A 27,575-nucleotide genomic window follows, 5' to 3' on the forward strand; every position below is an offset into this window, starting at 1 on the left:
ATAGAGCCCCACACAGAGTAGTTTCTCTAAAATCGCTGGGCGCAGCAAACAATGCACAATCGCCCCCAAACTAACAGATTCTTACATCCTGTGGGAATTCAGAAGCCGAAATAGAGTTCCCGGCACAGCCCTACCCCAGACCCGCCCCTCGCCTATCCCGCCCCGTCTCGGCTTTCCCTTTAACCACTCTCTCCAAGCGAGTGATCTTTCTGGGACCCGGAATCCCTAACGCTTCCTCCTATGTTGTCCCAACTGGGAAAACCTTTAATTTCGATTATTAGCAAAACTGTGACTCAGTCCCCGCTGTGACCACGCCCCCTTCGTCACGTTCCCGGAGAGAACCGGAAGGGATCGCGCCGCCCCTAGTTCTCAGACCCGGAAGTAGATGTGACTCACGGAAGCCGGGTTTGGCCCTGCGGCTGCTGCCGTCGCCGCGGAGAAATTGTTGGAGCTGGCAGCCTAGGAATGGTGAGACTTCGCGGTTCGCTTCCGAGGGTTCTGAACAGAGTTTGGGCGAAATGGAGTTTTCCAGAGTGCTCCGGGGAAAGACCCCCCACAATGTTTGGGGCCCCGCCCCAGTAGCGCCCCGAAAATCTGCGCATGCGTGGGCCGGACCGGACCAGAATCTGGTCCGAGATGTTACGCATGCGCAAAGGTGGCAAGCCGAAGGTGGGGTGAGACTTGGCCTGGGAGTTACTCTCCCTCCCTCGCCACCAGCCCGTGGGGCTTAAACCACGGCTGCGAAAGCATCGGGGTGCACTCGGTGCTTTGCTTTTGAGTTGCAGGGCTGACTTCACCTCTGTCGTCCCGAGCTCTAAAAACAGACCTGCACTAATCCCCCACCTTGGGTGTGCACTCGGTGGAGAACGGGGGCGGAAGAAAATAGGGGGTGGAGACCTAGCCTCAGTCAGCCCGTGGAATCAGTTCCTTCACCTGCTCCCCAGGTGTTTAGATATCAGCGGTATTCTGCTGAGCGGAGCGATTCGACTAACGCACCTGGGGGCAGGGCGGGAAAGCTGTGCGGAGTGCCGCCTGGGTCTGAAGGGGCGGGGCCCGCAAGCGCCACGCCCCAGAGAGTCCCCAGTACCAGAGTTCTCCCGGGGTTAGGACCAGGCGCCCCAGGGCGGTTGATAACTTAATCAGTTCCCAAACCGCGTTTTTTAGCTTCCACGCGGTACCACCCACTGAATCTTCAGCCAGAGCTGTGGGGGATGGGGGGCGAAAAGAGCGAGATGGGCTAATCGGAGTTCTATCTCCGTTTCCCTGCTTTGGCTTGGGAGGGTAAGGGGGTGCTGCTGAACTGAATGGGCAGCGACAATAAGAAGTGAACCAGTAATCCCTTGTTTCGTGTTGGTTTATAGTCGAGGCCCTTTACCTTGCAACTCTGAGTAGAATCATAGAGGTCCATGGACCCACTAACATGCTATGTGTACATTTTTTTGGAGGGCGTAGCTTTTATATTCTCAGAGATGCTGGTGACTCTTAGAAAGCTGTTGGTTTATCAGCATCATACTGGCGAAATAGAGCCTCGTGTCTCTTCTTGTGTCTTCCCTAGCTTGTGGGATCCTGGGGGAGCCTTTCCAGGATAAGGGGGTGAGGCTGGCCCGTTGGAAACCTGTGCCTCAGGGAGCCTCATTTCTCCTTTGCAGAATCTCCTCTCAGCCTCTAAGCTTACCTGGTCAGAATCCTTGGATGAGCCTGTGGGACCCTTCCTCCTAGCCCTGTGGTTTGGAACCAGTGGCTTTGGGACTGTAAGAGGATGGACAAAGGTAGTATGAGGCCAGGCCAGCTCCCCAAACGCTCAGGCGCCAAGCATCTGCTGATTCTACCCCGTGCCTGGCACGTATGTCTTTTCATCCTGGCTGGGCATTGCCACCTCCCCCTGGGCCAGCACCACCCACGTACCTCTCGGCAGAGGCCGCAGTTGACTGACTTGCTGTTGAGCTGCCGCTCTTTGGCCTGGCTGCATTTTGATGGCAGAGGGAGCAGTTATGCCCAGAGCCCGGTGTGTCGGCATCACCAGTCTGACCTGAGCACCATGTGCTGCACGACATGACACGTGGCACCGGGAGAACTGCCCAGCGAGGAAGGTCTGGGCCAGGTCTGAGCCCAGATGGGATCTGGATGGCCAACGAACTCCCACCAGAAAACTTCAAATGTCAAGAAAGCAGGGGAAGGGTCAGGAGGGCTGGTAGAGGGTTGGGGGAAGAGGGGCAGAGGAGGGGTCCCGTGTTCGGAGGCTAAGGGCTCTGCTAGGCACTTAGGAGACCTGAGTTCACCGCTTCTTGTTTTCTAGATTCTCAGGGTCTGCTAGATTCATCTCTGATGGCATCAGGCACTGCCAGCCGCTCAGAGGATGAGGAGTCGCTGGCAGGGCAGAAGCGAGCTTCCTCTCAGGCCTTGGGCACCATCCCAAAACGGAGGAGCTCCTCCAGGTAGTAAGGGTTCAAAGGGCCAGGGTCTGGGCAAGGGCATTAGGTGCTGCGTGCCTTTACCTCTGTTGGGAATGATTGCTTGAGCCCCTATGGGGCCTGGGTATTGGCAGAGCTTTGTGCTTTTCCTGCCAGGTCCCTCTCTGTGGGATGTGGGCAAGGGAGGGAGATCTTAGGTCTTTGACGTGAAATCTGTGGTGCGGTACCCTGTCATCTCAGTGGCAAGGAATAGAGCAGTTCTGTGCCCCGTCCAGGGCGCTAGAGCAGTTCGCACCCAGCCGGGACCCGCGCCGTTTCAGGGGCTGGGTGTGTGTAAATGGGTACAAGGGGAAGGGGCAAGGGGTGCTCAGAGGAGGACCCTCCACAGGTTCATCAAGAGGAAGAAGTTTGATGATGAGCTGGTGGAGAGCAGCTTGGCCAAGTCCTCTACCCGGGCAAAGGGGGCCAGTGGTGTGGAACCGGGCCGCTGTTCAGGGAGTGAACCTTCCTCCAGCGAGAAGAAGAAGGTGAGAGATTGTGAGATGCGGGGGCAGGAGCCAGATTTTGTGTTTCCCTATCACCTTTGCCAGCGGGCAGGAGCCGTGCAGAGGAGACTTGGGAGAAAATCTGGTGGCCCCAGCCCCAACCTCAGCTGCCTTCCTTCTGGGAGCCCTCACTTCTCCCTATTCCCCCTTTCTTCCCGCACCCGCCCCCCCCTACACACACACACACACTCACACGCTGTCAGTGCGTCCTGTATCACATTCTGTGTGGGAGGCATAGAGCATGCATCTATTCTGGGAGCAGACAGCCTGTTCCCAGCATTGCTGGGTGTAAAAATAACCCCCAGGTGGCATCGCTCTGGCCCTAGACACCGTACCAGGCAGAGTGGGTTCCTGGTATGCTCCCCGGCCGCCCTCCACTCTGGGGTTGAGGGTGCCACCAGCAAAGAGAAGACCCCGTAAGCTCAAGGACCATGTGGAAGTATTTCGGGCATGGAGGGAGCTAGAAGGCTGAGCTCCTGCCTGTGGTGCTTATGGTCAGGTGGGACTGGGGCTGCCATGCACGGTACAGGAAGCTCAAGGCCTGAAGCCCGAGCTGCCCCGATGCTGGCTTTTAGCTCGTTCTCTTCCCATTCCCTGCCCAGGTGTCCAAGGCCCCTAGCACTCCTGTGCCGCCCAGCCCCGCCCCAGCCCCTGGGCTCACCAAGCGTGTGAAGAAGAGCAAACAGCCACTTCAGGTGACCAAGGATTTGGGCCGCTGGAAGCCTGCGGACGATCTCCTGCTCATCAACGCTGTGCTACAGGTAGTGCTTCCCACCGTGGGTTGCACGGTCGACCCTCCTTCCCCCAGCCTGCAGTCCCCAGGCCCCACACTAGCCCAGCAGCACCCTAGGGGTGGCAAGTGAAGGGTTCTTGCCAGCTCTCAGGCTGAGGCGAACCCATCTGGGGCATTGCAGACCAATGACCTGACATCGGTCCACCTGGGCGTGAAGTTCAGCTGCCGCTTCACCCTTCGGGAGGTCCAGGAGCGCTGGTACGCCCTGCTCTACGATCCTGTCATCTCCAAGTGAGTGAGGCTGGCTCCAGCAGCAGGGAGGTACAGGGAGCACCAGAATTTGGCAATTGGAACAGACAGAATTATACAAGGGCCCAAGGGAGGGGTCCAGGAGGCAGGGCTCTTGGGACCTTGCATCCCCTGGGATGATATTGAAACCAGCCAGGCTTGGGAGGGAAACTTCTTCCTGCTACCGACACTACTGGTCCTGGCTTGATGCCAGCAGCAAGGGGATCTGGAAGCTGAAAAGGCAGCATGGTAGGAAACACCACAATGAACACAAGGAGCCCTGGTTCCACCACTGTGTGCATTGTGGTTTAGGGAAGGTCACTTCCCAACCTTTCCACACTGACCTCTCATAATTTCTTTTTCCATAAAAGGGAACTGGAACAAAAGAACACAAAGGCCCCTAAAAGTCTTAAGTTCCAAGTAAACCCGGATGCCCATGTAGCGCGCGCTCTTCCTCCTCACCCACTTCGCTTATTGTTATCAGAGTTGGTCGGGTCCTTAGCACCCATCTTCTGCTCCACCATCCCTGTACACCTTAAGCTGTAGCCTGGGCCCTGATAGGCCAGGAAGTGGATGGGGCTCAGTTTTGGGAAGAGGATGTGCTGGGCAGTGGGTGGCAGCTTTGTCCATGTAAAGAGGAAGGTCTTGGGGCAGGAGCAGCAGCTGGGGCAGGAGCAGCAGCCCTCATCTGGCCTCTGGGGGCTGTGCCTTTGAGTCTCTTCAAGGGGTAAACACCGGAAACTCGGTTGACTGAGTAGCCTGGGTTATGCTCTCAGTAAACCCATGAAGCCCCAGGTGCTGTGCTAAGCCTTGGGCTCTTCCTGTTGAGGGCCTGGCCTCTAGTTCTGGATATCAAAGGTCTCCAGGAACCCCAGATTGCTTGACACCCGCCCTTCACCCTGCCTTCTTTCTTACCCCCGCACTCCTTAGGCTGGCCTGCCAAGCCATGAGACAGCTGCACCCAGAAGCCATTGCTGCCATCCAGAGCAAGGCCTTGTTTAGCAAGGCTGAGGAACAGCTGCTGAGCAAAGTGGGATCGGTGAGGCTGAGGGGTAGGGTGGAGGCCTGACCACGGGGGAAACTACTGATACGGGAGGCCCCTTTGCCTGAGAACTTTCCCTGCTGGTGCTTGTGTACCTGCGGGGGCTTTTGTGGTTGGGGTCTCAGAAAGAGAGTCAACACTGGCTCCCTCTTCTGGCTCCTGATGGGGACCAGGGGTGTGGTTGGCAGACACAAGAATGAGAAAACCTAGGTGCTGAGAACAGGCTCTTACCCTCCAGACCAGTCAGCCCACCTTGGAGACGTTCCAGGACCTGCTGCACAGACACCCTGATGCCTTCTACCTGGCCCGTACGGCCAAGGCTCTGCAGGCCCACTGGCAGCTCATGAAGCAGTATTACCTGCTGGAGGACCAGACAGGTAACTGGCTCCGGGAGCTGACAGGGTGGGTGAATGAGCCGGTCTGGGCACAGCTGCTCACAGGTGCCCAGAAACAGATCCCTTAGTGGCCACTAGTGTCTTGCACCTCTCTTTGCAGCAAAACCACTGCCTTCCAGAAGGAAGGAAAGTGGTTAGAATGATATTCAGGAGCATGGTAAGGGTATCTTTCCCTGGAATCCTGAATGGGATTCCAAGTGGCAGAGTTGTATCCCACTTCTTGTTTTGTCATTTTTGACATAGTTTACATTACGTAAATAATGTATTTTTCATGAGTGACATTGAAACATGAGTAAAATGTGAAAGTTCCCTTCTTGGCTTACCCTGCCTCATTTTCCTCCCTAGAGATGGTACTTTTTCTAAGTCTTTCTGCCTCTTCCCTCTGTGCACATTCCTTCTTGTTTCCTTTGGCTGCTTTGGAGCCATTCAGAAATCCCCACTGGGCCTTCATATCCAGGCCCTCTGCCTTCCTCCTCTCCCATGGGCCCAAAGGCCCTCTGCTTCCCCTCCCTCACCCGCAGGCTCTCACTCCAAATGACAGGTACTGGCAAGGTTAGCTGACTAAACTGCAGGCTATTCATCAGTTCTGCTTGGGCCCTGGGGTCAGCCTTTCATTGTACATCATGGTACAGACACTCTGTGCTCTCACTTCTGGACAGTATTGCCCATCAGCATCTTCTCCAGAGTTGTTCATACTGTTCTGGAAACTAGGCTGTGCCTGTGCCCTCCACCTACTCCCAGGGTCCTACTGCTTCCGGTTATTAAGAGATACTCCTGCAGGAGTATTTTAGGAAATCTTGTCAGGGAGAGCTGTGTCTTCTCTTCCTGAGGTTCTCTGCATTTAGTGGGCATCTCTCTTTATTCCTGCAACTTTCATATCTCTGCTTCTGCCTCAGGCTCAGGTGTCATTGAATTCCTACAGAGATTGGACACTGGGTAAATTCTATTTTTGCTGCTAGAGCTAACTTCTTTGAAAGTTAATTTGTGTAACTTTGGGATTTAATTTTTCTCTTCATGAGTCTTGGCTGTGGGGATTTGATTTCTCCTTGGCTGGCTAGTGCCGGGAGGTCCTGAGAACAGGGCTATGCGCTGCTTAGCTCTCGAGTCGGCTGACTTTAGGTTAGTGAGATTGTAGGCCGCTGTGGCGGGAGGGCGGGGGGGAGGGGAGCCGGTGGGGGTGAACACCCCAGTCCCTTGTCTCCCACATGGTCTGACCTCAGGGAGTTGGGGGGGGCTGGAGAATTTGTGGCTCCTGTGTAGCCCCCCCTCACTTCCCTGGTGGGCAGCGATGACTCCCCTTACCCCCGGGTTTGACAAACTCCTCAACCAGCTGTATCCTGGCCACTAGGTTGCTGCCACTGAATGACACACAGTCATGGAAGCAGCTGGCAGCAGTTGTCAGAGTTTGAGGCCGCGGTCCCTTTGTAGTTTGATCAGAGAAAAACCTGAAAAACTTTTATGAAACTATTCTCAGTATATGTGATGGACTCTTAATATTCTATTCCGTTTCACATTTTTGCAAAAAATGAGAACTTATCTTGTGACCCGTAAGACGTCCTGGCAGCAGTTTGAAAGTGCCCTGCAGGGGGCGTGGCGGCTCTTCTGGCACCTCTGTGGAGTTGGGGGAGCAAGCTGTACCCCTGCCTCCAGCCCAGTGTGGCAGAAACTGTCCCGGGGAGCTGGTGATGTGGTAGAGGAACAGTTTGGATTTGGAATCAGGAGAGCAGAGATTGAATCCTGGGTCTGTCCTAAATCCGAGTCCCGTCACGAGCCCTCGTTATGGAGGCCTCTTGTCACGTGTGCAGGGGAGCTAACAGCAGCGCCTTCCCCCCTTTGTTCATGCCTATGGGAGAGCCTTTGCGCTCTGAAAAACCCACCCAGGAGGTCAACTTTAATTCTCTTTTCTTTCTAGAACCATCTCTGCCCTTAGTTCAGGTCAGGAATCCTTTGTGCCAAGCTAGCTGGCGGCCTAATCTGGCTTGTGCTCTGTTACCTGTTGCTCTCCCTGCAGAACTGTCTCCACAGGCTCCGCCTTCCCAGTTGGTCCCCTTAGTTTAGTCATTGTCCACAGCATAATGTGGAGGAGGAGCAGCGGCGCTGACCTTCTCTCCGTGCTTTATTCAGTGCAGCCGCTGCCCAAGGGGGACCAAGTGCTCAACTTTTCTGACGCAGAGGACCTGATTGATGACAGTAAGCTCAAGTGAGTGGCTAGGGCCCCAAGCAGGTTATAGAGTGGGATGTCTCCCAGGGACAGAGCACTCCGGGCTACCTGGCCCTGCCTCCTGCCTGCAGAGAACTGAGGCCAGCCCACACTGAGCTTGTTGCTTGGTCTCCTTGCTGAGCTGCCCTGTCCCTGCCCCACCCTAGGGGGTGGAGGTTAGTCCAAGGCCAGAGGAGCAGCCTCCTGGGTTCCTCAGCTGAGGGACTGAGGGCTCCCAAATGAACTGAGTAGCCCCTACTGGTAATGGCAGGTGAGCCGGAGGTGGATCCTGATTTGTCCTTCTCCTCCCACAGGGACATGCGAGATGAGGTCCTAGAACATGGTGAGTGTACCCCGGGGGGGAACAGTTAGGGGATAGAAGCTCATGCCGGCACAGAGGACCAGTACAGGGTGCTGTTGGCCGCAGAGTGTCCCTCCTTGCCGCCCCCCTCACCCCAGAGCTGACCGTGGCTGACCGGCGCCAGAAGCGAGAGATCCGCCAGCTGGAGCAGGAGCTGCATAAGTGGCAGGTGCTGGTTGACAGCATCACAGGTGAGGAAGCCGGGGCCAGCAGGGCTGTGCCTCTGCTCTCTCCGCTCCTGTGGCCCCATCCTGAGCCCCTGTGCTTCTGGGGTGGGGACCCCCCTCCTTTCCCCGGCCCCTGGATCCTTGCCCTCTGCCCCGTGTCCCTGAGGGGTGGGCTCTGCCTGATTCAGTGCCTTCCTCCGTCACAGGCATGAGCTCTCCGGACTTCGACAGCCAGACACTGGCGGTGCTGCGGGGCCGGATGGTGCGGTACCTGATGCGTTCTCGGGAGGTAAGGCGGCCCAGCCCATCAACTCCCCTCCCGCAGGCGGCTCCCCTCCCGAAAGCAGCCCTCCGCCGCCAGCCCTGTGCCCACTGACCTTTCCGTGTCTGGTCCCTGATGTTTCATCTTTCCCTTGGCTTGTGTAGACCCATTCCTCAGGTCCCAGCCCTCACCTGCCCCATTTCCGCAGATCACCCTGGGCAGAGCCACCAAGGATAACCAGATTGACGTGGACCTGTCTCTGGAGGGGCCGGCCTGGAAGATCTCCCGGAAGCAAGGTACTGGCAGGAAGCGATGCGAGGATGTCCCTCCCAGCCTCAGGCCACGCTCTGGCCCTGTGGCTTGGTCTCCCTGGGAACCCTCCTGGAGCAGCTGGGGCAGAGCAGCTGGCATTTCAGGATCTCCAGCTTGAGAGTCAAGGGTGCCTGCAGGCCCTCTTCTGGCCTTCCCTGTCTCCTCATCTGCCTTCATGTCTCCATCCCCACAGGTGTCATCAAGCTAAAAAATAACGGTGACTTCTTCATTGCCAATGAGGGCCGGCGGCCCATCTACATCGATGGACGGCCTGTGCTGTGTGGCTCCAAATGGCGCCTCAGCAACAACTCCGTGGTGGAGGTGAGCTGGGAGGGAGGCGGAGGGAGGTGGAGGGGACGGGATGAGAGCAGGGGCATGGGGAGCCGTGAGGGGGGCCTGGCCCCCAATCCCACCTGTCCTCAAGCCACTCTTCTCTCCTGCCCATAGATTGCCAGCCTGAGATTCGTCTTCCTCATCAACCAGGACCTCATTGCCCTTATTCGGGCCGAGGCTGCCAAGATCACACCACAGTGAGGAGTGGTGGCAGAACCCATGTGCTCTCTCTGGCCTCAGTTTCCCCTGCCATTCCAGCCCCTTGGAGCTGGGAACTCAGGCTCCTGGAAAAACCATAGTGGGCAGGAGGAGACCCAACTGCTGGCCCATTGATCAGAGCCTCTCTGGGAAAGTAGGGCTGATCCTTGGGAAGCCCCTCGAGGCTGGGACCCTCCGGCTTCCTTGGAGCCAGAGCCCCTCCCCTTCTCTCTCTGCAGGCCGCCATTCTCTTCCCCTCAGATTCCCACCTTTGTCCCTTTGTCTCCAGCTGATTAGCTCCAGACTTTTCCTTTATTATTTTTCTTTTGTAAATAAAAAGCACCAAGTTCCAAAGTAGCTCTTTTTATTTTATTATTTTTTTTTTATATAAAAAATGGGACTGGTGAGGCAGGGACACATGCAAGGGATGGATAACCAAATCCCTCTCTGGCCTCAGGCCTCTGTCTCCCATCCTGCAGAGGGAAACAGGAGTAGGCTGAGGAGGGGCCCAGAGAGTCCCAGCCTGGGGCCTGCCCCTTAGGCTCCAGCCCACTGAAAGTCAGGCTGGGCCCTGAGCCAGTGGGCAGTACAGAGTCCAGGGGTGGCTGCCACCCTCCCTCTGCCCCGAGGCCAGGAGGGCAGTAGATGGCAGCATGTCTGGCAACACTGAGTTCCTGGGCCAGCAGTCAGACCCCTGTGCCCTCTTCTTGGGTCCACTGGACTGTGCCAGAGCCATGACAGCCGATAAGCACCATCTCCAGGCTATGGGGTTCCCAAGGCAAGGCCAGGCCCCCAGACCCTGGCGGGGGCTCTCCAGTGCTAGCAGCCTCGGCCTGGTGCGTGGGCTCTGGGGGCCCAGTCCTAGTCCCTTCCTCAGCAGGTGGGGAGCCAGGGGTGCTAGGCTCGGGGCAGAGTTCTCCTGAGCCCGGGGGCTCTGAGTCAGAGGTGGAGGTCCAGAAAGCTGTGGCCCGAGGCCAAGGGGAGCTCTGAGATGCCGGGGGGCCCCAGGGCCAGGCAGCCACAAGGGGCGGGGGCCCTGGGCGAGGGTGAGGCCAGGTCCCACTCAAGACAGAGCCAGCTGGGGGCTGCAGGCAGTAGGAGGATGTCCCAGTGTCCACACACAGAGGCTGCAAGAGCCCAGAGGCACTGGACAGGCATGGCCCCTCTCCCGACGCCCGAGGGCAAGGGCCCTCCCCATGGGGCGCCAGGACCTGCTGCACAGCCTGTCGAAGGGACTGCAGGCCCTCCCGCATCTGCAGCACCTGCTCAGACAGCTCTGTCACCTTTGGGGGTTGAGGGAGGAAGAAAGCACATACAGTTAAAGGAGATTGGCCCTCCCACAGCCTGCAGTGCCCACCCCTCTCCACTCCTGCCCCCAGCTCGCCCCTCACCCACCGCTTGCCGCAGCTTATCCAGCGTGTCTGTGTTCCTTGCCTCACCGGGTCCCAGGGGGACAGCGAGCAGGCCATTCTCTGCAAACAGGAGGATGGGGTTACTAGCCGGCGCTGGGAGGAGGAGATGGTATGGGGTCCAGGCCTCGGCCCCAGTTAGCACAGACCTCACTGGCCTGGCAGGACTGGCCTGGCCTTCCAGCCTTGCCCCATTTGGGGAATTCTGCCCAAACTGCCAGGGGACGCAGGGCAACAGGAAGCTGCTCTTGGTGCCTGTCCAGGCACGCGACCACTCCGGGGAGCTCATTCCTTGGTCCACTCTCAGGGCTGCAGGGCCTGGCTGGGGGCCACTTCCACAACCCTGCTTTCCCCACAGCCCTCTGTCCTCCCCAGGGTCCCAGCAGCAGCATCTGATTCAACACACACATCCACCGTATTACAGGCTGGAAGCTGGGCAAGAACCAAGATCCCGCTGCCGGAGAGCCGACCGCTGGGATCCAAATCCCGTCTCCGTCCACCTTCCGACAGTAAGGTGTGGGTCTTCACCCCCAAACTGTCCCTGCCAACCATGTAGATTGAGAAGGGCAAGAGGGCAAGAAGTCTGGACCCTGCTGCCTTCTTAGAGGTTCACAGGGCCAAGAGGCAGCCCTGCCGACCTCCCGCTGCCCCCTCTGGGACCCGGTCCCCAGTACCTGGCCCCGGGGAGGGGCTACTGCTGCACTCTGGACCCGACTGCCCCACACGGAAGGAGAACTTGGGCTGGTCAGAGCCACAGCCGTCCTCAATGCCATCTACTACCCTGCGGACACGGGGGCCAGGGCAACAGATCAGTCCACAGGCAGCCACTGCAGGGCCCAGCGGCCACACACACATGCTGCAGGAGCCTGGCGCTCAGGGCCTGGGACAGGTAACATAGTTGGGCCCTTTCCCTAGGGGCTTACAGTTTCACTAGGGATTTAAACTTGAGCAAGTGACACAGCGGGAACTCTAGGCAGTGAATGGCCAGGCACCAAATGGTGGGGTGAGGGGTCACAGGAAGGTGGGGCCCAAGACGGTTTCCTGGAGGAGGCAGGGATGGGTTAGGATAGAAGGATGGGCACCTGAGGGAGGAATGTGTCCGGTCAGGGCCCCAGCCCCATCCCCACCATCTCTGCCAGAGTATATCGGCCCAGGGCCTGCTTACCTGGGGCTCAGATCCGGGGGCATGTTCCATGGTACAGAGGGCAGCTGCAGACCCTCTAAGCTTCGAGGGTGGACAGAGGGGCCAGCCTCAGCCTGTGAAGCCCCTGCCCTGCCCGGCCGTCCTCTGCCCCGCAGCCTGGGCCGGGGCGCCGTTCGACGCGGGGACAGCAGCTTAGCCGCTGAGGAGGAGGAAGTGCAGCCAGGGGACAGCAAGGGGCTGGAAGGCTCATCAGCCGGGGCTGGGGAGACTGTGGGGCCCTGCTCCCCGTCCGTCTCTTTCTCCTCCAGCGTGGACATAAGGGTGTTGTCGCCACTCAGGGAGCTGGTGTCTGCCTGCGGATCATGGGGGACAGGGAAACGGTATGGATAGCCCCTCCTGTGCCCCCCTCACCTGCCCCACCCCAACCTCATCTCTCTATAAGGAACCATCTTTGTTAAGCTGGATGCCTGCTATCTCCCACCCGCAGAGGCTCAGAGGCTCAGGTGTGTATGTGTGTTGGGGGGTGGGGGACAGCTTTTCTGCCACCACGAAGCCACGGAGCCTTGAAGGAATTTGCTGCCCAGCCAAGTGTGGATACACCACATATCGACTTAGTCCCTCAGGCTCACCTACCTATCCAGGAGAACCCCATACTAAAGACAAGTTTGGAATTAGTGGATAGAAGCCAGGAAAATTCAAAGCCCCTCAGAGCAGTTCTCCCTCATGGGGAAGAAGCAGGGGAGCCACAGGGCTCTTCAGAGGCAGCCTGGAGGACTAGTGCCTGGCCCTACCCAGGCGTCCCATCCTTCATGTGTGGCCCTCAGTCCCTACCACTGAAGACTTCACTGTGGACCTCAGATGGGCCAGGGAGAGCACAGCAGGGCTGGGAGCTAAAGGACAGTGTGGGTGTGAAGGGACAGGAAATGGGAGAGTGTAGACCCACACACACACAAAGTGTAGGAGTGGTAGCACCAGGCCGGATGTCGCCGCGTCAGGCCCCTGGTGCCCCAGCCCCTTGCACACATTCCCAGCGCCCTCACCTCTGCAGGGCCTCCACCGGCACCCAGGTTGTAGCTCAGCTCCCCTCGAAGGCCCCGGCTGAAGCGTGGGGCAAACTCGGGGTACAGTGCAAGGCTCTCGTGCAGCCCAGCAAGCTGTAGACACTGTAGGACGCAGTAGGTCAGCCCCTTTACATCAGCATTGGCCTTGACCACCTGCTCCCGCCGAGGCAGCTCGCAGCCAATCAGATCACCCTTCCCTGGGAAGTGGAAGCACAAGTCAGCGAGCCCTGCTTCTCAGCCTGTGGACATGGGAGTCGAGCAGAGGCAGCTGAGCTTTCCCTGCGAGTTCAGTGGGGCCTTGAGAGCCAGCAGAGAGGAGCAGAGGGGCTCAGGCCCCAGCAGACCCATGCTGCCTGCCTCCGGCTCTTCAGTGAAATGCATGGACACCCCGGAACTCAATGCACATCTGGGATCAAAGCCACCATGCTGGATCCATTTGAATTTTAGCCCTGAGACAACTGGGCAGTCACCAGTTCTCATGGTTCCCCAGTTGTCCATAGCTCCAAAACCCTTACAAATGGTAAGCCAATCATTCCTAGGCCCCATCTCTACCTACGGAATCATAGTACCTATAGGAGACCCCACAGTCTGACACTTCAAGCCTCACAGGTGATTCAGGTGGGGCTTGTCCAGAAACCCGGAGGTTAGGGCCCTGTGGGGCATAGTGATATCCAACAGCCACATGACTTCATCTCCTGGAGCCCAGGTGCTTGCAGGACAGATTTTGTGTTGAACTGAGTCGTGGTGCTTTCTGGATCTTACCAGAAGGTGTCAATGGAGGGTTTTCCCACCAGCCAGCTGAGGCTGCCACCTGGCTGACAGCATTGTAAAGTGGCATCAGAGTCTGCGTCCTAATCTCAGAGATGTTAAATTGTAGGGGAAAAATGTGCATCTTAGAATCAATGAACTAGGGTGTCTCCAATAAGGGACACGTGAAGATTCAATGAGTTCATGTAGGTAAAGTGCCTGACCCAGAGACAAGCAATCAAAGCTCATTTCCTTCCTCACCCTCTGGACTAGAGTTCCCTGTAGATGACTCCCAGCTGGTGTGCTGTGGGCGCTGCAGCAGCGCTCACCACCCTCACGACACAGCTCAGTCCACAGTCAGAGTTCACAAGACTGGAAAGCCTTTCCTCACGGATCACGGCCACCAACCCCCACCCACCCCATCCCCACCCCCAGCCACGGGCTGCCTCCTGCCGCCAACATAACTGAGCTTAGCTGCCTCTTGTAAATGTTCGTGGACTTTTGCTCAGACTTAAGTGTAGAAGGCACTGCTGTTAGATCATATTTTGGTTTGGGGCCATCCTTCTGGTTCCTTCTGAGAGCTGTTTGGATCTTAGTGTGCTCCTCTGATGAATGAGCGCTCTCTCCTCGTGTGTGTCATCTGGAAATAGGAGAAGTGTGTATTTTTGGTCTTCATCCAAAAGGTGAGACAGAATCGAAAAACATGACAGGACCGATGACAGAGCTCCATGCCACTGGTCTTAGACCAGAGCCCACTCTCCAGGCTGGCCTCCTGGCTGGGAACTCTAGCTCAGCTCTCCAGCCCCCTCGGGTCTTCCTGGCATGGGCCCCCAGTCTGCCTCTCTTCTCTTGCCTCCTGCCCCGACAGCCAACTGTGTGTGCCAAGCTGTCAGTCCATACATGGAGGTCAGGGCGAAAGTAGACACTGCTCAAGGCACCTTGAGCCTCCGTGGCCGCAACAGGCGAGAAGCTGTCCCCCACCCCGCCCCGCCCAAAGTTCAGATAAGGAGGCAGGTGGGGGTGGTCTGAAGGCAGAGCAGGAAACCAGCGGGTGGGGAACCAGGCTTTCACCAGAGTGTCCAGACCCATCAAGTCCACAGCTGAAAGTTCATCTGGAACATATGGACAGGGACAGGATGGATCCAAAGGGGCAAAATCCTGGTGCCAGGTACACAGGCAGTGAGGCAAAGGCCTGGGAAGCAGGTGGTGGACACTCTCGGGACTCTGTCTTCATAGTGAACAGGATTCTTCTGCAACCTGGAGCCTGGCATCCATGAAGAGCCACTCTTGCAGGAAGAACGCCAGCTCCCAGCCTCACTGCTGCCTCAGCTCTGAGCTGAAAACCATCTGTTTAATAATCTGGTCGACAGTCTTGACCAGTCTGCGATTGTCAAAATCTGTTTGCCCTTCTGAATCTCTCCAGTTCTCCATCACTTCTTAAGTCCTGCCAGCCCTGTGTGAGTGGCCGCAATTTCACCTGCTCAGAGTCCTGGCATAAGAGGCATCTAGGTCCAGAAGCCAAAGTCACAAAAGACTCAAAGTGAAAGGTGGGACAGCCTCTGGCCTCTCTTACCTCTAAGACCCTCTTGAGGGTATTTTTCCTGTCAGAAGATCACCCTCCTCAAGACAGAGAGGAGGAACACCCAGTAGCTACTGGGTGTCTGGTCTTAATTCTCCAGGTGAGTGACGAACTTCAGGCCCCCTGGGACTCAGCCATCTCCACAGTGAGTCTCTGAGCCCTTGGCTGAGGATTCACCTCCCTTTCATCCCCCAGGAGAGGTCCTCCAGGACCCAAGCAGATCAGAGAGTTCCAACCTGCTGGGGCCACTGCTGGGAGCCCATGCAGCCCTGTCTCCCAAGCATTGCGTATTCCTTTCTAGAGCCTAGAGTGTGCATCCTGCCACCCTGAAATCATGCCCTTTCTTTGGGACACAGCTCTCCCTCGAGCAAAGCACCTGAGAGCACAGTGAATGAAGCCTGAGGTTGATGGCCTAGGTTCTAATTCCTCCTGCCCATTCATAAACCTCTCCAAGCCTCCCACTCCTTCCACACAAAACAGGCACAACACCAGTGCCTCTGCCGTGGGTTTTGTGAGGTCTGTATGTGCTGAAGCACCCAAGGGCCAGGTCAGCTGTGAGACTCAGTATCAGCACTGTTTGGATGTCCATTCCACAACTGCGACCTCTAATTCCTTGTCCAGGGACTTGACCCATCTCGGCCTCCTTTTGCCACGAAGGAAGTACACAGGCAGAGCCTGAGCCCTGCTGTCATGCATTGGAGCCCTGGGCCTACTCTGTGACAGGTCCTCTGGCCTGAGCTGGTGCACGAGCCACCAGGAGAGCGCTCACGGCCCCCTCACAGTAGTCACTTTCACCAGCGCTGCCGTCCCCCTTGAGGGGTAAATGCTGATCCCCACTCAGGGAGCCTTGCACACCTGCAGGCTAATTTCCTCCTCCTTGTGTTGCCACCTGGTGGTCACTGGGCATGCTATGCGCTCTGCCTGGGGCTCCAGGGCTCCGAGGCTCCTCCGGACCCCATCCCCCGCTGTCTCTCAAGACGTTCCTCGGGTGGCCTTGCCTGCGTCCTCTTTCCGTGTTTCTGCTGAGGGGCCCCCTGGTCCCACCCGCCTCCCACAAAGGCCTGCTTCCCCTCCTGCCCACACACACCTAGGACTGCCAGCACAGTGCCGCCCTTGAGCACCTCCATGGAGCGCGTCCTCTTTCCGTGTTTCTGCTGAGGGGCCCCCTGGTCCCACCCGCCTCCCACAAAGGCCTGCTTCCCCTCCTGCCCACACACACCTAGGATTGCCAGCACAGTGCCGCCCTTGAGCACCTCCATGGAGCCGGAGCAGACAAAGTAGAGGGCCTGGAGAGCGTCCCCTTGGTGGATGAGGTACTCGCCGGGCGTGCAGAAGGCGGGCCTCAGGGCCAGGGACAGTGCTCGCAGGCAGCCACGGCTCGCTGCCTCAAATAGGGGCAGCTGCAGAACCTCCTTGTGCAGGTGCATGGCGATGTCTGCCCGGAGCTCGTCGGGGAGGCTCTGCAGCAGCTGGGGGGTAGGGGACGTGGGGAGGTCAGTGGTGGCAGAATGGACCGCAAGCCTTGGGAGCAAAGTGAAGGTTCGGGAGGGATCTGAGGCTTCACAAAGGGGACAATCAGTGAGAGGGACTGTCTCTGCCTTTTTCCCAATCACTTCAACCCGGGGCCAGCAGCTCCGCTTTCCTCCTGCAGGCCTCCAGCTGGAGGTCCGTGAGCAGAGCCTGCGGGCCTAACAAGGGTGCAAAAAGGCCTCCAAGTCTTCTTGAGAGCCCTCTGCCCCAGACTACCGGTCCCCCCAGTGGAGCACGGAAGCCAGAATTCCGCATTCCTTGCCCCCCAGCCCGCTGCTGGGGGTTTGAGGCCAAGCACGCACTCCTCCAGGGAGCCAAGTCCGGAAGGGCCCCGCCCAGAGACCCGCGCGCGCACCTCGGTGGTGTCGATGCCGTTGTTCACAGCCCAGGTGGCCTGGAAGTACTCGAGCATGCGCTGCTTGAGCGGCTTGGGGATGCGGTGGATGCGGATGTAGTCGCGCAGGTCACGGGTGCGGCTGTGGTACAGAAAGCGGCGGGCGTACATGCGCTGGATGATGGCCGTCACGTTCCCAAACACCACCGCGTGCATCAGGGCTGGGGAGGGCGGCGAGACGGGGTCACTCAGGGCGGGCCTGACGCCGCGCTGGGCGCATGGGTCCTCTGTCCCCGCCCCCACAGGTGCCTGGGCCGGGCACGGAGTCCTGCAGCCACGTGGGCTCCCCTGGCCCTAGTTCTGTGTTCCTCCAGCCGCGTCCCCCAAAGCACAAGAAACTCTAGGAAGGACTTTGGGCCCCTGGGGCAGGCGGGGAGCCAGGCCTGCCTGGGGCCAGAGGGGAGCGGGCCTCACCGCCAATGAGCATGGTGCAGATGGAGAAGATCTTCTCCGTGTCTGTGTTGGCGGACACATTGCCAAAGCCCACGCTGGTTAGGCTGCTGAGCGCGAAGTAGAGGGAAGTGATGTAGGCGCTTCGAAGAGAGGGGCCGCCCAGGAGCTCCAGTCCAGTCCCATTGGCCTCCCCGCTGATGCTGCTACAGTTGTCACTGCGGCCCGAGCTGTTCCCTGTAGCTGGGCTCTGGCCCACTAGGTAGTAGGGCGTCTCCAGGCGGCGGGCCAGCTCCTGCAGCCAGCCTAGGGGTAGGGATGGGCGCACCTAAGCGGGGGCGCAAGGCCTACCCTATAGGCCCAGGTGGGGGCCCCCTCCGGCCTCTGTGGGGGACACGTGGATGCAGATCCACCCCCCAGGTTTCTCTGCCACTTGCCTCCACTGCTGTCCAGCACAACCCAGTCTACACCCCTGCCCCCGACCAGGACAAGCACGGGAGGACGAGGCTACCCTCTCCTCAGCTGGGGTCTGGTGGTGCCAAGCAAGGAGCACCAGCCCCTCTTCCCTGTGGCTGCCACAACTCCCAGGAAGCAGGCTCAGCTGGAGGCTGCCTCCTCTACCCTATACCCCCAGACTCCTCCTGCTCTCTCTCAGCTCACCTGCTCTGAAAGCCGCTTCACCCTCACCTATCCTCACAACCACACAGACCACGCAGCCCCACGTACGTGTTCTCAGGCATGCTGACGTGAACGCGTGCATATGCACTATTAAGGCCACAGTCAGGCTCCGCCCAGGCAAGAGGATGAGGACACACTCACAGATGCACAGCCGCAGCCACTCATACGGAAAAAGCCTGCGCACACTTGGGAGAGAGACAAGGGCACACAGGGGCTGGCACTCGGACACCTGGGTAGGAGAGGTGACCACAAGCACACAGGTGAGCACACTCAAAGGCCACAGGGAGGCAGGCCCCTGGACATACACTGAGGCTCTTGAGCACATGTGTGGACACGGGCCAGCCTGGGACACTGGCAGAAGCTGGACACTGCTCCAGTCTCCATCAACCCCACGTTCTCTGTCTGGCCTGGGCAGGAAGTGGGCCCGTGTACTGGGTCTCTCAGGAGCTTTGGCTACTCCAAGTGACTCGGGAGCCTAGATGGAAGGTTGTGGGAGTTGTTGGGTATTGGACGGGGATTCCTGGGGTCCACGGGGGCCTCAGGGGTCCTGGCAGAGCTGGGAGTCAGAGGAGCAAGGGAGGGAGGGCAGATCTAGAGCAGAGACACGGAGGGCAAGTGCAGAGGAGGCTAGGGAGCTTGCCTCTGCCTCTCTGTGTGCACTCAGCCCCTTCCTCCTGGACATACTCAGCCTCCCTGAACCACAATCTCCCTAACCCCTTACACACGCTGCTCCCGGAGATTGCCACATCTCCCCCTCATGCTGGGAGCCGTTCATTCAGCAGTTGCACATACATGGGCCTCCTGCACAACACCCGCAGGCCACGTGCTGGGGCTCAAGCCAACACGCTGTGGGTTAGGGCCAGAGGCTTTCCTGAAAGAGGTGATACTGGTGTTTGGTCTCAGCGGATGGGTAGTGTTTTGAATCAAAGAAACTGAGAAAAGGTTGTTCCTGATCTAGGGAAAGGCCATAGTGGGTCAATGCTAGAGATGGAGACAAGTGCAAGCAAATAGCTGGAAATTAGCTAGAACGTGGGGTCTGCACTGGGGGTGTCAAATTCTTGCCTAAGGAATTTGGGAAGATATGTTAAGGCCTGAGCCAAGGTGAGGACTCGCCCTCCTGCTCAAAACTCCTCAGCTGCTATTCAGTTGGGCCTCTGACCTGAAGCCAGTTGTCAGGTAAGGAGGGTGGGGGTCAAGGGTGAGAAGCAGAAGGATGAGGGAAGGCGGCTGGGGGGCCTGTCCTCTGTTCTGGCTATGGGGCCCCGGCAGCTGCCGGAGCTGGTGATGTGGGCAGGCTGCTCTGGAGGCTGGTGGAGGAACGCCCTGAGTGAGCTCCCTCAGTATCTCGCACCATCGTTTGAAAATTGGGCCCATTGCTACTGGGCTGATGGGAATCGGAAGAAGGGACTCTGTGTCTATACCATGCCCACAGGAGCCCCAGAACCAAGGCAGGGAAGCCAGACAAGGCACCTCCCACCAGAGCTGGACCAGGAGGGGGCACCACTCCCCCCCTCCAGACATCCCTTCTGAGGCTGGGCTCTGGGAGGTCCCGGGTGTGGCTCTGACCCATCTGGGGAGTCCTTTCTCTGCAGAAAGGAGGAGCGGATGATGTGAAGGACTTGGAAACTCCCCTAATGTGAGCTAGAACCAGCCCACAATAGAATGAAATTACTTGAAAGCTTGGGGTCAAGGGTGCTAGATTTAACAGGCAAAACAGCCTGCCTCCCACTTGCCCGTGTTCTCCACAGTGAGATCCAAGCCCCTCCTAGAGCCAAAGATACTCTTCATGTCAGCTGAGCGCCCCCTGTCAGGGTGTCAGAACAAAGGAGCCATTTGATGCATGACTTGGAGCATCTGGGTCCTGTGTGGGAGTGAACTGACCCAGGGACTGGGTGTCTGAGCCCACCTCGGGATCAGGGTTATCTACCTTCCAGCCCACTGACTGTGTTTGCTGGGTGGCCGTCTGGCCCCCGGAGCCGCCTCCACCACAGCCTCCCTCTGGGAAGGGCAGGTGCCAAGGAGCTGACACTGCCTGGAGTATCCCGGTTCCATGTCCTCGGCAACTAGAGCTTTGGGGAATACCCGCGTGGGCCTCTGGGCCACGCACCAGTCTCCATGGGTTTGGCAGTGGAGAGAGGGTTTGCAGGAGCCTCCTTGTCCCTGGGAACCGATCAGAGCATGTTTCTAAGGCCCACCTGCCCTCCTGCTGATCCCACCAAGGAGCAGATGGCCAGGCCAGGTGAGCCCCTGGCCTGTTGCCCACTGACTAGAACAGGCACTACAGGCCAGTTCCTGGGAAGCCACCAGAAGGCTGGAGAGCATGGGAGGAAGGAGGTGTGTTCGGTTTGGGGGCCTCAGGGTATGAAGAATTAGAACAGGTGGGCACGAAATGGTTTGGAGTTAGGGGAAGGAGAGAAGTTGAGATGGTGTTGTGGCGCCCGTGGGATCACACAGCATGAGGTGAGAGGAAGAGACAGGCCGGCCCAAAGGAGGCTGGTGAGGGCCGTGTTGCTCAGGGCGGAGGCAGAGCGGTTCAAAGGAGTGTGGTCAGCAGGGTTGGGTGCCACGGGACACCAAGGAGATTTGGCCCCAGAAGGTCCCGGTGACCTGCCAGCTGTCATTCTGGGTGGAGAGGTGGGGGTGGGAGCCTTGCTGGCAGAAGTGAAGATGTGAGTGGGAGGTGAAGAGGGGGAGGAGTGGAAATGGAGGTGAAGTGAAGGAGAGTGAAGGCACCCGCCGCGCAGAGAAAGGCTGCATTTTAGGCCTGGGGGAGGGAGGAGCCGCAGCTGAGAGAGCCGGGGCAAGAGGTAACTGGAGTGGGGAAGGGCTCGGCAGGCCAGGTACTTGGGGAGATTTCGAGAGGGCGATGGGATGGCACCAGGCCTCATAGGTACCCAGGAGGGCAGCGGCTCCCTGCAAATCTTCTCCTGAGAGGGGTGTGGTTCTCGGCTGAGCAAGGGCCTGGAGAAGGTGACAAAAGCTAAGGCCACAAGGAGGTTGTGACGGGTGAAGAGGACTCCCCTGGGCAGCCCATGGAGCTCTCACAGCTGTGGCTGACTGCTAAAGAGCAGGCCTGCCTCAGAGTGGTGGCTCTGTCACACTCCTCCATGCACACACTCATGCCAGCACCCACATTCTCCTCACACACACACACACACACCCACTTGCCCAAACCCCCCAAATACCCTTGCCGAGGCCGACTTGCACGCACATCCCTGACTCCTCATGTCAGCTCAGAAACACACACCGGGACTCCCGTTTCCCTGATACACACACACACACACACACACACGTAGACATGCTCCTCTGGCACACACAGGGACACTCGCCCCCGCCCTCCAGGAGCCTCCAGTACCAATCTCTGGCAGCTCTGAGGCACTGCTCTCGATCTCCCGCTGGCCGATGTAGAACCAGACGCAGGCCACCCAGTGGGCGAGCAGAGCGAACACGGCCATGAGCAGGGTGAGCACCACGGCGCTGTACTGGGAGTAGCGGTCTAGCCGCGGGAGCAGCCGCAGCAGCCGCAGCAGCCGCACGGTCTTCAGCAGGTGGGCCCCAAAGTACTGGGGGATGGGGAGAGACAGGGAGGTCATCCTGGGCCCAGGCCTACCCACCCGGTCCCAAAGCCCACCCAGCCCGGCTGCACTGACCACATTGACCTTGAAGGCATGTAGCAGGTCGAAGGGCAGCGCAGCGATGACATCCAGCAGGAACCAGGTGGTGACGTAGTGGAGGCAGATGGACTTTGGGGCAAACACCACCTGGCCCGACTTGGACACGAACGTGGTACGGAAGTTCAGCACGATGTCTGCAGGAAGTCCGGGTGGGACTCAGCGCCAGGTTCCAGAGGACACCCTGCTTCCTGGGCTCCTGCTCAGTATCTGACAGTGGCCTGGGCCCCCGACCATCTTACTTTGCACAGAACTCTAAAGGGTGGACACTGTTGTGCATCTTTGATGGAGGGAAAAACTGAGGCGCGGAGAGGCAACGATTGGCTCAGGGTCCCATAACCCATTAGCAGTAGAGGCATGTTTGGAATCTAGGTTTGCTTTCAAAGCCCACAGGTCACAAACAGGGGGGCGGCATGGGGGACATTTGTCAGCAGGCACGGAAGTCACACAGACTTTCCCCATCAGACCCTGAGGGGTGCCCGGCACAGGGTAGGGTGGGAAGCACAGGGCACACGTACCAAGAATGAAGAGGACCTCCACAGCCAGATCACAGATGCTGGGGGCACTGCGGGCGGCACTGGGCTCCCGGGCTGTGCTCACACACACGCTGTAGGGCACGGTGACAGCCACGTAGAGGGTCGCAAGCAGGATGAAGCCGTCCCAAGTGGCCCTCAGTGCCCCACAGTGCAGCAGGATGAAAGGCGACTTTCGGATGGCGGCTACTTTGTACTCGGGCAAGTTTGGCTTCTCCCCGAATACCCCCTGAGTGCAGCAGGGCAGGTCAGGCCAGAAGGACAGGAAATTGGCAGAGGCTGAGTTTGGATGGGGTGTGGGGCAGGCATGAACCTCCTTTCTCTCCCTGCATACTCAAAGCTACCCCGACACAGGCATTAGAGTCCCCATGTTACAGATCAGAACACTGAGGATCAGAGAGGCCACTGACTTAGCTGAGGTCACACCACTGCTTGGGAGAGGAGCCAATATTGATCTTGGCCCTGAGGAGCCAGGGCCAAGATTGTATCTTTGATGGATCAGATATCTGACATTCCTTCCCTCCCTCTGCCCCCACCCCCAAAGTGCTGTTGGGGCCTGGGTCGTCCCCTGGACATCCTCTCTCTGGTGGGCTTAGTTCCTCTCCTCCATCTCCTCAGCTTGCCCCTACTCTGCCCCCCAAACACACACCCTTGTGCACAATCCACCTTATTGAGCTTGTGCTTGCCCTTGGGCTGTTTCTGCAGGTGCCCGGACAGGTGGTAGAGCACAGCTCGGCTCCGCCGCCGGTTGGCATTGAAGCCTTTGGCTCTTCCCCGGCCATATCGGCGCCGGCCACCACCTGCGAAAGAGGAACCCATGAGGCTGATGGGGGGAGTGCCTGCACACCCCAGCCAGGGTCTTGAGTGTAGGACACCGGTTGCTGGCCCACGAGCTGGACTGACTCAGGGACCAGTTAGTCTGTTTAGAGCTGGAGGGCTCCAGCTTCCTCATCTCAAGGGGCATTCGCCAGTGCCAGCAATGGGCAGTCCTGTGGGTGCTTCTAGACATGGCTCCCCATGCCTGCTTCCAGCAGAAGGAGGTCTGGATCAAGGAACAGGCAGGAGAGGATCTCCATAGGGAAAGGCCTGAGAAAGGAGTATGGAGGTGCATCCCAGGGCTGGGTGGGGGGAGTGGGGAATGGACAGTACCCCCGGCATCCCCAGGGGTAAAGCCAGCTTCTGATGACAGCTTTCTGAGCTGGTCAAAGGCCTCCATCAGCTCTTGGGCTCCAGTCAGGTCAGTGGGAGGGAGAGGAACCAGGTGGGTCTGTGCTCAGCCTCACTAATTGGTCAGGAAATGGTACTTCACCGGCACTAGGGGCATCTGCTTGCTTTCAATTTCTTAGTAAAGTGGACTTTAAATCTCCAACTTTGTCTCAAGGCGTCTGTTTAGAAACAAGCTTTCCATACCTGGGCATGTGGAAATGAGAGCAGCACAGGCCTCTCACCCAGCAAAGGAGTTAATGAATGCAAGAGGGTGGGGGGACCCACGAATGCAAGCTGAGTGCGAACACCCCTGCCCAGGCCTGAGGTATCCAATACACCAGCCAGCTGTGGCTACTAAATCAGCAGCCCCACAGGCACCCACCTCTCTCCTTCCAGTTGTCAGGACCCCCTCGGTTCTTGGTGTCGCTGATATCCTTGTGAGAGACCAGGAAGAGGGCCACCTCCCCTTTCTCATTCTTTATGGGTATGACATCCAGGAGACACCAGAACGGGAGCCCTGGGCACAAAGACAGACTCAGCCCAGCTCCTATTCGCCACCTTGCCCGAGGTGACAGAGGTCCTACTGCCAGCCCTGGCCAAGACACAGGCAGGATCAGGGCTTTCCTGGGAGGGGAGGGGCAGCCTGGCTCCATTCAGGACAGGGCTTGACGGACAGGGTCGGGGAAGGCAAGGGAGAGCAGAGATGGCCATCAGACATATGTGCTCATAGCTCTGTCCTGCTGAGACGGGGACACTTTTCTGCTCGGGTGAAAAACCAAAGATTGGAAATTGAGGAGAGGCTGAGGTGAGGAAGGAAGAGAGAAGCCAGGCGCTGTGGAGAAGCCAGGCGGGTGGAGAAGGAAGCGGGTAAGTGGGAAGATGGGGCGAGATGGGGAGATGGAGATGATGGGGATGGAACACTGGGACAGTAGATGGAGTGGGTGCCAGGCTGGGTGAGACCTCTAGAGTGAGGCGGGCTGGCCAGGCGGGCCCTCACCGCTCTTCCGGTACAGGATCAGCTCAGCCTTGAACTCCTTGTGCTCATCCAGGGCCTTGCGGATCTGTTGGCGGACAAGCTCACTGGTGTCTGGCCCATAGAGGAAGGAGCAGGCGCAGCCCCGCTGCATGACCTCGGCCCGGGAGAAACCCGTGAGGTCGCAGAAGCCATCAGAGCAGTAGACCACGGGGAAGAGCCCCGTCACCTGGGCGTTGCCCAGCACGAAGTTACTGTCTGCAAGAGAGCACCTCTCAGAGGAAGCATGCTGTGAAGGGGCCCAGGGACTGCCAACCCCCTTTCCTAAATGCCTGCAACCAAAGGGTGGGTGTCACAAAGCCCAAGACCCGTGTGTGTGTGTGTGTGTGTGTCCAGGGGTTAGGGCAGGCACTGTTTATAAACAGGAGTCAGTGTGTCACTTACGGACAGAGACCACTCCTAGCAGTGGAATCAACCCATGTGAACACAGTGTTGGTGAATGAAGCCCTGTGTAGGAACTGTGTCTTCTGCACTGTGTCCTGAGCAGCTTGGGGTAAGGCTAGGGTTGGGGATGTCCAAGGGGGGACTGCACAACCAGCTCTAGGCAGCCTCAGCCCTACTCCTACCTCTGCCAGGTTCACTCACCAGCTAGGTACCCAGGGTGGCTATGGGGCTCCTCTCACGGGGACTCACCTGGATGGGAGGCAGTCCAGGCCACCACCCATTCTGCTCTCCCTGTGTGAGTCCCAGCTGCTGGACCTGGCTCAGGAATTAGTGAGTGTGATCGAGAATGGGGGTGTAAGGATGGTAGCTGAACAGCACAGCCTGGAGCCAGGAACGTATTGGGGAGTGGGGGGCACTGAATCAGCAGGCTGCGGGAGCCAAGAGCAGGGCAAAGCAGATGGAGAAGCCAGTGTGTGTGTGTGTGTGTGTGTGTGTGCGTGCGCACACGCGTGTGTAGGGGGGTGCTCAGTGATGGGTTCCCACCCCCTATAAGGAACTGCAAGACCGTGGAGGATGATAGGCAGAGAGCTGGTAAGCCCCACTGGGTGTGAGTGTGAAGGAGGAGAAGGAGGGAGGGGGTTTGCATCACTTTCCCTGTGTTCAGAGCCCTGGGAACCCAGGATCCAGAAGCTCTGGTCACCTACTGCAAACTTCTGCAGTCTTGGTAGGAGTATCCAAACCTAGCTTTTTGGGTCTAGAGGGGCTCTGCAGGTTTAGGCTGAGGAGTTTAGGCGGTGAGGTGAGCTTGGACTAACAGTGCAATCCTAATCCCACCTACTCTACCTCCTTTTGCAAACCTCTTTTCTAAATCGGGCTTTTGAACCCTCTGGGTTCCCTGAGCACCGCTCCTCTGCCTCACCCCCCACTGGCCACTTCCATGGTAGTAGGTAGGACAGCGCCAGACACAGGGATGGGGTGAGTTAGACTGACTAGGTCGGGGTGCGCGCCCTCGCCAACAAATGGCATCCTGGGCCCTAAACCCGGAGACTTTTGGCCGTTTTGCCCAACCTGGGCAGACTGCACCCTGAACCTTTGAGCAACGGCGTCTGGAAGGAGATGGTGGTCCAGGCTGAAAGCCGGCGTTGGGGAGGGAAGGTGAGAACAGAGAGGGCACCAAGCCGAGATGCCGGGGTGCGGGACCTGCGGGAACCCTGGCAGGAATTGGCTTCCCTGGGAGCCAGTGGGGCGGAGGTCAGACTCACGCGTGCCGTCGAAGCGCGTGGCGATGGTGTCCAGGAAGGTGTTCTGCGGCGCCAGGAGTCCCCGCATGGCCGGCATCTTAGGCGGCCGTAGCCGCCCGCCCCATCCCTCCGGGGCGCGGGGGCTCAGCACCGGGGGAGGGCGCCCAGCTCGGCCGCCCCCCGCCGGGCCCCGCGCCCCCTAGCGCAGCCGTCGGAGGCCGAAGCCCACCCCGGGTTGGCAGGCCCGGCCAGCAGCCGGTGCGCGAGGGGGCGTCCCCGCCGTCGGGGCCCGGAGCATGGCGCGCGGCCTCTCGCGTCCTGGCCGCCCACGAATCCCGGGCCCCCGGCTCGGCGCCTGCTGCGCTCTCCGCACCTTCCGCTCGCGGCGGCGGCTGCGGCGGCAGCAGTGTCTCCCGTTTCGGCCGCGGGTCGGCTCCCGCTCGGGCTCCGTTTGGCGCCGGGTTCCCGCAGCTCCCTCCGTCTGTCGGGGAGAGGCGGCAGCCTCCCTCCCTCCGGCGCCCGCCGCCTGCACCGGGGTAACCATGGAGACGGGCACACCCAGGCAGGGCCGCCTCCTTAAAGGGACAGGCCTCCCGCCTAGGGATCCCCTCCCCTCGGGACCTCGGTGGGGGCAGGGGGAGGCGGTGGCCCCTCTATCCCCCGCCGCGGCGGCCGCCCGAGCCGCCCCAAGCCGCCCCGCCCGCCCCTCGGAGGAGACCGGCAAGCGCCTGGTCCCGCTAGGGCTGAGTCAGCGCAGGGGCGAGGCGTCTTTCTCTGCAGCATGGGGGTTCGCACAGAGCCTCGCAGACTCTCCTCCCCCGGAGGGACCAGAGGAGAGCTCCGGCGGGGGGTGAGCGGCGGGGCTGGGGCTGTTTTAGAAGACGTTTTCCCCGAGGAAAAATGTAGTGGGAAAGGGGACTGGGCATCTGGGCGGAGGTGGGGGAAGGCCGGGAGTTGGTGGAGGTCGCGGGCCCTAGAGGGACCCCGACTGTACAGGAAAGTCTAAAAGGAGATGGGGAGGGTGGTGTCTAAACACAGCCTCTGGGCATCCAGGCCTTTCTCTGCCTCAACTTGACCCTCATCCCTGAGAGGTGCAGCTGCTGGCGGGAGCTGTCAGGAAACTGGAGGGTGGGTAGCCCTGGAAGTAAGGGTGAGAAACTCTCGGCGAGTACCAGTGTGTGTGTGTGTGTGTGTGTGTGTAAAGGGTGTCCGAGGGAGGGGAGTAACCCTAGGTCCTTCTTCCCGCCCCTATATTTCTATTATTTGTCGCCTCCGGCCCCTCAGGCTGCCCCAGAGGGTCAGGTTGCAAATTCAGCGGACGGGTAGGA

At 59.0% G+C, this 27,575-nt stretch overlaps 2 protein-coding genes across 8 annotated transcripts; one reads left to right on the plus strand and one right to left on the minus strand.

Annotated features, from left to right (window-relative positions):
• The first annotated feature begins 298 nt into the window (after positions 1-298).
• On the plus strand, positions 299-9,604 carry MCRS1 (microspherule protein 1). Of its 4 annotated transcripts, none has more exons than XM_045073176.1 (15): positions 351-468; positions 1,650-2,178; positions 2,297-2,435; positions 2,800-2,938; positions 3,559-3,717; positions 3,871-3,980; positions 4,908-5,016; positions 5,258-5,396; positions 7,539-7,614; positions 7,929-7,957; positions 8,074-8,166; positions 8,349-8,431; positions 8,613-8,700; positions 8,910-9,037; positions 9,164-9,604. In XM_045073176.1, the coding sequence occupies exons 2-15, from the start codon at positions 2,157-2,159 to the stop codon at positions 9,248-9,250; spliced, it is 1,401 nt and encodes a 466-aa protein (XP_044929111.1). In that variant the 5' UTR covers positions 351-468; positions 1,650-2,156; the 3' UTR covers positions 9,251-9,604. The 4 variants fall into 4 exon arrangements, with proteins under 4 accessions (XP_004778930.1, XP_044929111.1, XP_044929109.1 ...); XM_045073174.1 differs by having other exon boundaries at positions 1,650-2,101; XM_004778872.3 differs by having other exon boundaries at positions 1,650-1,769.
• Positions 9,595-26,401, minus strand: KCNH3 (potassium voltage-gated channel subfamily H member 3). Of its 4 annotated transcripts, none has more exons than XM_004778870.3 (15): positions 26,269-26,401; positions 24,587-24,820; positions 23,972-24,106; positions 23,050-23,183; positions 22,369-22,612; positions 21,830-21,987; positions 21,535-21,742; positions 17,526-17,807; positions 17,073-17,272; positions 16,407-16,656; positions 12,841-13,058; positions 11,822-12,153; positions 11,331-11,437; positions 10,643-10,719; positions 9,595-10,530 (listed from the first exon to the last, which is right to left on the minus strand). In XM_004778870.3, the coding sequence occupies exons 1-15, from the start codon at positions 26,342-26,344 to the stop codon at positions 9,934-9,936; spliced, it is 3,252 nt and encodes a 1,083-aa protein (XP_004778927.1). In that variant the 5' UTR covers positions 26,345-26,401; the 3' UTR covers positions 9,595-9,933. The 4 variants fall into 4 exon arrangements, with proteins under 4 accessions (XP_004778927.1, XP_012904629.1, XP_044929099.1 ...); XM_013049175.2 differs by having other exon boundaries at positions 24,587-24,650; positions 26,269-26,383; XM_045073164.1 differs by having other exon boundaries at positions 24,587-24,816; positions 26,269-26,383.
• Between the last annotated feature and the right edge of the window lie 1,174 nt (positions 26,402-27,575).

The sequence above is a fragment of the Mustela putorius genome, unplaced genomic scaffold (genome assembly GCF_011764305.1).
Source record: "Mustela putorius furo isolate JIRA1106 unplaced genomic scaffold, ASM1176430v1.1 tig00537227_pilon_pilon_pilon, whole genome shotgun sequence".
Taxonomy (NCBI): domain Eukaryota; kingdom Metazoa; phylum Chordata; class Mammalia; order Carnivora; family Mustelidae; genus Mustela; species Mustela putorius.

Excerpts from the sequence above, each read along its gene's own strand:
- KCNH3 (XM_004778870.3), bottom strand. The coding sequence starts at position 26,344 with ATGCCGGCCATGCGGGGACTCCTGGCGCCGCAGAACACCTTCCTGGAC. Across the intron at positions 17,273-17,525 it reads CTGCACCATGCTCATTGGCG|CCCTGATGCACGCGGTGGTG; the intron begins GTGAGGCCCGCT and ends CGCCCTCCCCAG. Across the intron at positions 16,657-17,072 it reads ACGGCATCGACACCACCGAG|CTGCTGCAGAGCCTCCCCGA; the intron begins GTGCGCGCGCGG and ends CCTACCCCCCAG.
- MCRS1 (XM_045073174.1), top strand. The coding sequence starts at position 2,053 with ATGACACGTGGCACCGGGAGAACTGCCCAGCGAGGAAGGTCTGGGCCA. Across the intron at positions 5,017-5,257 it reads TGCTGAGCAAAGTGGGATCG|ACCAGTCAGCCCACCTTGGA; the intron begins GTGAGGCTGAGG and ends CTTACCCTCCAG. Across the intron at positions 7,958-8,073 it reads AGATGAGGTCCTAGAACATG|AGCTGACCGTGGCTGACCGG; the intron begins GTGAGTGTACCC and ends CCCTCACCCCAG.